At 37.7% G+C, this 7,564-nt stretch overlaps 3 protein-coding genes across 3 annotated transcripts in view; 1 reads left to right on the top strand and 2 right to left on the bottom strand.

Moving 5' to 3' along the window:
* The first annotated feature begins 89 nt into the window (after positions 1-89).
* On the top strand, positions 90-2,649 carry zgc:109913 (regulator of G-protein signaling 9-binding protein). The gene is made up of 2 exons (XM_043241709.1): positions 90-1,826; positions 2,002-2,649. Exons 1-2 carry the CDS (start codon positions 1,625-1,627, stop codon positions 2,532-2,534), a joined length of 735 nt encoding a protein of 244 aa, XP_043097644.1. The 5' UTR covers positions 90-1,624; the 3' UTR covers positions 2,535-2,649.
* Positions 2,650-2,762: 113 nt separating this feature from the next.
* Positions 2,763-5,374, bottom strand: ube2c (ubiquitin-conjugating enzyme E2C). The gene is made up of 7 exons (XM_043241710.1): positions 5,270-5,374; positions 4,629-4,739; positions 3,889-3,916; positions 3,694-3,780; positions 3,371-3,575; positions 3,031-3,090; positions 2,763-2,939 (listed from the first exon to the last, which is right to left on the bottom strand). The coding sequence occupies exons 2-7, from the start codon at positions 4,727-4,729 to the stop codon at positions 2,902-2,904; spliced, it is 519 nt and encodes a 172-aa protein (XP_043097645.1). The 5' UTR covers positions 4,730-4,739; positions 5,270-5,374; the 3' UTR covers positions 2,763-2,901.
* Positions 5,375-5,591: 217 nt separating this feature from the next.
* LOC122347588 (deoxynucleotidyltransferase terminal-interacting protein 1) overlaps positions 5,592-7,564 on the bottom strand; it is a 4,999-nt gene continuing 3,026 nt past the window's right edge. Inside the window, exons 8-13 of the mRNA XM_043242972.1 lie at positions 7,522-7,564; positions 7,380-7,438; positions 7,236-7,296; positions 7,069-7,140; positions 6,568-6,623; positions 5,592-6,473 (exon numbers count right to left, since the gene is read on the bottom strand). The exon at positions 7,522-7,564 is cut by the window's right edge and continues 3 nt beyond it. Of these exons, the coding sequence (XP_043098907.1) occupies positions 6,356-6,473; positions 6,568-6,623; positions 7,069-7,140; positions 7,236-7,296; positions 7,380-7,438; positions 7,522-7,564 (409 nt within the window). The 3' untranslated portion in view covers positions 5,592-6,355. The remainder of the gene's footprint in view (positions 6,474-6,567; positions 6,624-7,068; positions 7,141-7,235; positions 7,297-7,379; positions 7,439-7,521) is intronic.

Here is a 7,564-nt window from a genome sequence, read left to right on the forward strand (position 1 = left end):
AGTAACTTACGTTTACACTGTAAACAATCAGCAAAATGTTTATGCAATAAGCATTAAAGGTTAAAAAGGTTAAGGTTAAAAAAAAAAAAAACAGTAAAAGCATTAACAAATTACTTTCAATGTAACTCCTGAAGATACAGTAATATTACAGACTTGTTAAATATACAGCAATATATGTCTAGATTTTGTAACGATTAAATTTTACAGCATGTGTGTGAAAACAAACCTGGACAGAGACAAAAGGATCTAGGGGAAAAAATTCTATTTTCTTAAGGCACTCCATGGAATTATTCATGTTTTATGGTAAATTAAATCTAAAGAGAGCAGACAAAAATGTATTTTTTCATTTATTCACGGCGGAATAAAAGGGAAACATGAAAACAATCGGCAGGAAAATAATGCAGTGGTATTGCCACATTAATATATTAAACATAATGCTATCCTTCCTGACTTCTTTATAGCCCATTCGATCAAGATAAAGGATAAGGATTATCTGTAGCGCAATCTTATGATATCAAATTATTTGTAGGTACTTCCCATAATTTTAATCACAGTAGGCTTGTTCTGAAAAAGGTGGACAGTTCTGGCAAAAGAACAATGACCAAGGTATACATTGGGTTTTCATTGCAGTCTAATGAATTCAGTAATTAATGAATCTCACTTCATATAAAAGAAATACTCTCCTACATCACAGTTTTAAGTGTGCAAAGCTGATTATAATTGTGACTGAAGAATTATGTTAGTGCCTATTAAAGCTTTGCTGTTTTGCTAACTGAATGAGCTAATATTACTGGTGTTGCTCAGGAGATTTGACCCACGGGAGCATACGTGTTGCATCAAGCGACACACAGCTTTCAAACAAGCCCAAGTAACCACAAGGGAGTCAATAAAGGATCTCCGTCTGTTCCTCCACAATACCATACCACTCTCCCTGTGGACAATTAACTTCACATAAACCACTGTGCACAGCACACACACACACATATATATATATATATATATATACAGACAACCACACACAGAAATTCATTATGCATGGATCTCTTGATCAAAAACCTTGTCCTCGCAACACTACATGTGTTTCGGAGAAAGAACGAACTTCAAATGATCTACAGTGCAGGGTATTCTGGGAGCATGGACTGCAAGGTTTGGGCCTAATTTTAACAAGTGTCCCTGAAGACCGGCCCCTATAAAAGCTTTGGAAAAAAGAAGATAGGCGAGCGTACAAATACAAGGAGGTTGGCAGAAGTGTCTCCAACAGATGTAATCAGCACTGAGAAACAGGACTGTCAAAACAACTCGCAAGTTTCCGAAGGCTATGAAATCCGACAGATTTCTTTGAGACTCAGTCACTAGTAAGTGAATTTTTTCTTTTATACATTTTTTGGTATACAAATGAGAACGTGTGTAGCCTTTACATTGAACATTATTACAATAAAATTTGATCAAAGTGGTACATTCGTTCTTAAAACAGAACTTTAACAAACCAGGCTCCGTTTAAAAAAAAAGTTAAGACCAAATCTACCATATATAATTTCAAATAACAGTTCAGAATAGGCAAGTGCCATTTTGAGGTTAAGATCATCAATAACTCTTAAATGTTCTGCAAAGTTTAGGTGTGGTAATGAATCGCTGGAGGCAGTCAGTGGTGGAAATCCAAACCAGAAAGAGGCAGGTGATCGAATGCGAGAAGGCACAGGCCGCCCTGAGCAAAGTGACAGCTTGCTTCCAGCAAATGGCCACCTCTTTGGGGAGCAACACGGATGGGAGCTTTCTTAGAGAGGAGCTGGAGGAAACCAGGACAGTAGCTTATAAAATATGCTCAGGTAAGACTGGACAAGTAGAAACAGAAGCAGGAAGCAGTTTGCCGATGCTTGTGCTGCAGGAATTTTACATAGCCCTTTCAGTATTTTTCCGCACTGCAAAAACTAGCGCGTGGTCATATTAAATTACGCCACATTTAAACTGTTGAGAGTTTGACTCGATCGACTCATGTTTCAGGGCTTCACCGGAGGCTGCTAAGTCTGCTGATAGAAATGGAGCAAGGACAAGAGGACAAAGAACAAGTTGAACGACATTGGGTGATCTTCTTGTCCAGCTTGGAAAACTTCCAGCAGGACCTAAAGAAGGTCAAAGTCTTACAAGAGATCTTCCCCCTGACCCAGCGCAAAGATCGACAAGCCCTCGTCAACGCAGGTTACGTGGGTGGAACTTCGGAAGTAGCAGCTCGAGCGGCCATGGTGCAAACACCATGGTTATCATTAGAGGAGACCGCAAGCCCAGACCTGAAGAACCACATAGCGGAGATTGATATGCTGCTTGAAGAAATGTTTCAAAGAGTTAACGTTCCACTGTGGTCTGTCGAGCCCACACAAGAAGCCTGGGTAGAAGGCGCTTCAACCCAAGATGGTGGGCAAGAGGATGAAAGCTTGGAGGACATCATGGAAGTGGAGGTGGTGTCTCAAAATAACACATCGGGATGTTGCAATCATCACAACTGCAAAGTAGGCTGTCTACTATGTCTGCTTAGCTAAGTTCTGAAACTGGGTTAAATAGAAGGTTTGAATTAGAGACATGCATTCTGCAATAAGTTAAAATTCCTAATTATTGCTTTCTGTAAACCTTTTCAAGACAGAACATTTTGCAAACTATATTCTAAGTTGAGCACTGCAAAGCCTTTATATTCTAGCAAAAATAAAAAAATTCTCATAACATTCTGGTCTTATTTCCCCTCCGCTTACGCCAATAATTTGGGCCACCAATTCAATTAGCATTTTATTCAGGCAAGTTTAATACAACACAGAAATAATATACACACAGACCCATTACAGAAAAATGTACATTATTATGAACAAGAAAACAGACGCAGATAAAACAAGAGGCGGATGTTGATGTTTGTGGTCAGTTCTTGTAGGTTGCGTGCAAATGAGCTTTGAAGGCTGCAATAAAAGTGATTAGAAGTGTGTTAGGATGCATAACTTATACACTAAACTTAATAATAATAATAATGAAACTGGCATAAACCATTACCTTCCTGGTCATCCCATAGTTCAGCAGCTGTACAGTTCATTGGACTATCATTGTTGGGTTCTAAAAAACAAGAATTCATGAGTACAATGGTCCAGACAAGACAGGTAGAAAACCGATCTGAATACAAAGAAAAAGTAGAATTTGGATCTAAATTACAGCATCATTATAGCATAAACAGGCGCTACCAAGTTACTAAAAATCAGGTCACAACTCGTTTCACATTGTGGTTTAACTTCAATTAAAAACTTCCTAATGAACGTGGCCTAATTTCAACTCACGAATCAAAAGTCATCCAAGTTTCTGAATGTTTAGCACCAGTCACGTCAAAAGCATAACCTACCTCCTAATAAACTCTGAATGGACAATAGGATGGAGCGGACATCATAAAGTGCAGACCACTTGTCCTTTAAAATGTCTAGGCAGATGAAACCATTCTCATCAACATTCGGGTGGAAACAAGCGGTGATGAATTTCACCCGAGGGGCGTTGTAGGGGTACCCGCTGGGAAACTCCAGTGAAAGTTTGTACCTCAAACCTTCATAAACCTGATCAGGGAGAAAAGATGATTGACTTATGCAAGCTGCCAATTATCCATTTTAGTATTTTGCATGCGAGAATCCTATTTCCTGACAACACGGGGAGGAAAACAACAATTATTCCTACCGTTCCTTGAGCTCCATCTATCGTGCCGATCCATTTGAAGAGATTGTCAGACTCTGGAAATGCAGAAATGCCCTTGTCTCCTGACATCTGCATTTAACAAAGCCCAGAGTTAACAAACTACAGTTAAAAAGACCAAAAAATACCAGCTGTATAAAAAAAATAATAATAATAAATTAAAAAAAAAAAAAGTCTCACCATTAGAGTCATCAGCTCTTGCTGAAGCCTACAGGGAAAATCAGACATTGAAAATAATGTGTATATATATATATATATATATATATATATATATATATATATATATATATATATATATATATATATATATTTATTTATTATATTTATTTATTTATTTATTATTATTATTTATTTATTTTTTTCTCATTTCAGATGCCAAAATTAATGCAATACATTTTTAACTGCAGGCAAACAACTAGCACCGGCTACAAGCACAAAAAGTCCTAATGGATTTCCACTTAAAGTACTTATAAAAATGTATAGTACTTTCTAACTCAGTTATGAACAATAACAAATGCTCCCGTTGGACATAACACTAACATTTAAAAAAGGACTTTGAGACAAACGCCAGGGTTATTTAACATGAAAAGAGAATCCGTGTAATGCTTGATTACACACAAAATATATGATGCACTGAATACTTTTGTTTGACAAACTTGTCACTCGGTATGAATATCTTGCGACCCTGTCTTTTGAGTTTAATAACCAACTGCACAGGCATCCAGATCAGCAGCACACTTTGTTTGCTTCATATGGTTCAACTCCAGTGAAATGCACAATTAAATTAAAATACCGTTGTGATTAAAGGCAGACCTCTTCAAAACAAAACGAACGAGCCTTTAGGAACTGTAGTTGTCACAGTTCACACGTGTATTTCTTTTTAAGGGACATTTAAAGGGAATACCAGCAGCAAATCAAACCTTTTAGTGACGGACCCTTTGGACACGCTTCCGCCGGTTTCGCCGCCCTTCAGCGCTGCTGTCGACGAGGCTGCTGCGGGATCCATGTTCTGAGAGGCCATCGCGTCCGACCTGCGACAGGATGAAAACGCTTCGTTAAAACGCGCGCGTTTAACGTTACATCGCCTAAAGCGATTTACGACACGCCAAGCTCGTTTACGATGTATGCTTTGCGTGCGCGTGCTTCACGCCGACCCGACTAAACTAACCGGAAACCGAATCAAGCGGATGAAAACCGAGGGCTGAAACGAAGTCCGTTTTTGTTTTAAAAAAAAAAACTAACAGAAATAAACCGCTTCGGCTTCGCGTGCTAAACTGGTTCTCATTCGAATGTGAGGTAAACGGCTATAGGCCAGACGTTACTCAAAATATAGTTTAGCAGCCAGTGATAATCTAAAGCAGGAGTCATAGAAAACTAACGGTTAAAAAAAAATTACCTGAAGCTAAAATATAATCAACTACAGCACATACTCAGGTTAAGGTATCTGGTTAACGAATGCGCTGACCATTTAATTTATACAAACAAAAGAAAATACACCGCAACGTAACAATAAAACGTATATAAATATGAATTTGATATACATTAAAAGCAGTATTATTACCGGCTGTGTTCAGTGCAGTCGACAACACTAAGCGATCGCTGAACGATTTTTTTTAAATCACATCCCGCCCCCTGTTTAAACTTAGGTTGCTATACAGAATTCTCCGCCTTACGATGAGTTCAGCCAATCAGAAGCACGGATTACGAACAAAGCAATCGCGTAGCAACCAATCAGCGCTGATGTTAGGCACGAAACACTTTGATTTGATTGGGTAATACGGCCGGGTGGGCGTGTCCATGACCGTTGACTAGTTTCTTTCAACGCATCCAACTAACCGGTGGTTTTACTAGTTACAAGCTTGCGTATTCATTTAAAAACACAATTTAGCACAAAACTGTTTATTGGTAAATATATCTGCATACATTAATAAACTTTTCTACTTTTTCGGTTATAACAGACATTAAATGAGTGTAACAGGTATGAAATTCATTTAGAAAATAACTTAAATACTTACCAAACCAATTTTAAATTTTCTTTTTTTTCTTTTCTTAAAAACATATTTAATTTACAAAAGATAATATCAGGTAAAAACATCACAGCTCATAGCATAGTTCTGCTGTGAGAGGAAGTAGCTTTTTTTTTTTTTTTTTTAAGAACAATGCAATATATTTAAAAAGAGAAATAAGTGGGAAATGAAAATAACTACTACTTAAATTCCATTTGAAAGCAGATATGACAATTCATAAAATTGATTTGTTTAAAAAAAAAAATAAGACACAGAATGCACACAAAAACAAACATACAAAATGTCCATTAAGCACAGTAAAAAAAAAAAAAATAAAAAAAAAAAATCATTAAGGCCTATGTGTCTAAGATATCAAAGTCTTTTCAATACAAAATCATGAAAAAGCACATTTGTTGTCGGAAAAGAGAAATCGGATTCATACCATTTTAGACAAAAGCATATGAATTGAAATGGGGAATTTTGATTTGCCAACACAACAATTTCTGGGCAACTTGATCATAATGCCTGGGTCTAATGTGAACATCACACAAACAAAATAAACAACAAGAAGTTACAGTTATGATAAATTGGTAACACTCAAGAGCGTCCGTGGTCCAACGACTTGCCTGGCGAGGCTGGCACTACACGACAAGGTCGTTTTCTGTTTTCTGTGCCTCCATCGCCTTCTGCATCTTCTCCACCATCCAGATTGGCACTAGAAACGGTTTCAGTTCATCCATCTTCAAGTCAGGGCAGTCCCTAAGATTGAAAAAAAAAAAAAAAAAGATGATGATGCATGTGGTCTGTAAAATTTATTCAACTGTGTGTTTTTAGCAGGAAAGTGTTAATTTACTTGTAGTCTTCACTTCGGGCAAGATCAAGAATATCCTCTTCTATTAGCAGATAGGCCTGAGAGGAGAAAGAGTTTAAATGAGACGACGCATTGTAATTTTGGGGTTATTTATTGAAAAATATCCTCTCCCTCGGGCAATTCAAGATGTATTGGTTTCTGTTATATTTGGGAAAATCTAGCGTTCCATCACTTGCTCACTGATGGATCCTCTGCAGTGAATGGGTGCCGTCAAAACGAGAGTCCAAACAGCTAATAAAAAACATAATTATCCACAATTATACATCCTGTGAAGTTTTATTTAGTCTTGCGATCAGCTGTCTGGACTCTCATTCTGACGGCACCCATCCACCGCAGAGGATCCACTAGCGAGCATGTAATAAAAAACGCTATATTTCTCCAAATCAGGTAAAGCAATAAACTCAACCACATCTTGGACGTCCAAAGGTTAAAAATGTTCATTCCTGGTTGCATTGTTCCACGTTTTAGAAACATCTTCCTCACCATCTTTCCACCAGTAGCTCTCATGTGCTGTCTTTCTGAAAGCCAGTGTTTGTCCTGAGCATCAGCGGCATACTGAAACCAAAAAAAAAAAAAAAAAAAAAAAGAATATTGCCTCTGCATGATCACAGAAAAAGCTTAATGAGTGTTCAGAAAAAGACTAAAAGTACCTTGAAGAGCTCTGCATGTTTGATGTAGATTCTTCCTCTAGTACCCCCCATCCCCAAAGCCCTGCAAATACACCGGCCCTTGTTAAATCTATACACACAAGCATAACATAACATAACAATCTGAGCAAACCTCTGTACACTTACTTATTTGCCCTGGATCCCAGAACGAATGTGCTGCTCTCATTCAGTCTGGATGGGTCCCACTATACAGACATCAACACGCTCACATTAATATCATATAAACCCTTCGGTATCGGTTATGCTATTTTCATCCAAAAGCGCATACCTTGGGTCCTTCTCGCTTTATCGGCTCGGTTATTTTGAGTTTT

The sequence above is a fragment of the Puntigrus tetrazona genome, chromosome 6 (genome assembly GCF_018831695.1).
Source record: "Puntigrus tetrazona isolate hp1 chromosome 6, ASM1883169v1, whole genome shotgun sequence".
NCBI lineage: Eukaryota > Metazoa > Chordata > Actinopteri > Cypriniformes > Cyprinidae > Puntigrus > Puntigrus tetrazona.

Coding starts and splice junctions, on each gene's coding strand:
- ube2c (XM_043241710.1), bottom strand. CDS start 4,729: ATGGCCTCTCAGAACATGGATCCCGCAGCAGCCTCGTCGACAGCAGCG. Junction 3,781..3,888: donor AAGAGCTGATGACTCTAATG/GTGAGACTTTTT, acceptor TGTTAAATGCAG/ATGTCAGGAGACAAGGGCAT. Junction 3,576..3,693: donor TAGATGGAGCTCAAGGAACG/GTAGGAATAATT, acceptor CTCCCTGATCAG/GTTTATGAAGGTTTGAGGTA.
- zgc:109913 (XM_043241709.1), top strand. CDS start 1,625: ATGAATCGCTGGAGGCAGTCAGTGGTGGAAATCCAAACCAGAAAGAGG. Junction 1,827..2,001: donor AGCTTATAAAATATGCTCAG/GTAAGACTGGAC, acceptor CTCATGTTTCAG/GGCTTCACCGGAGGCTGCTA.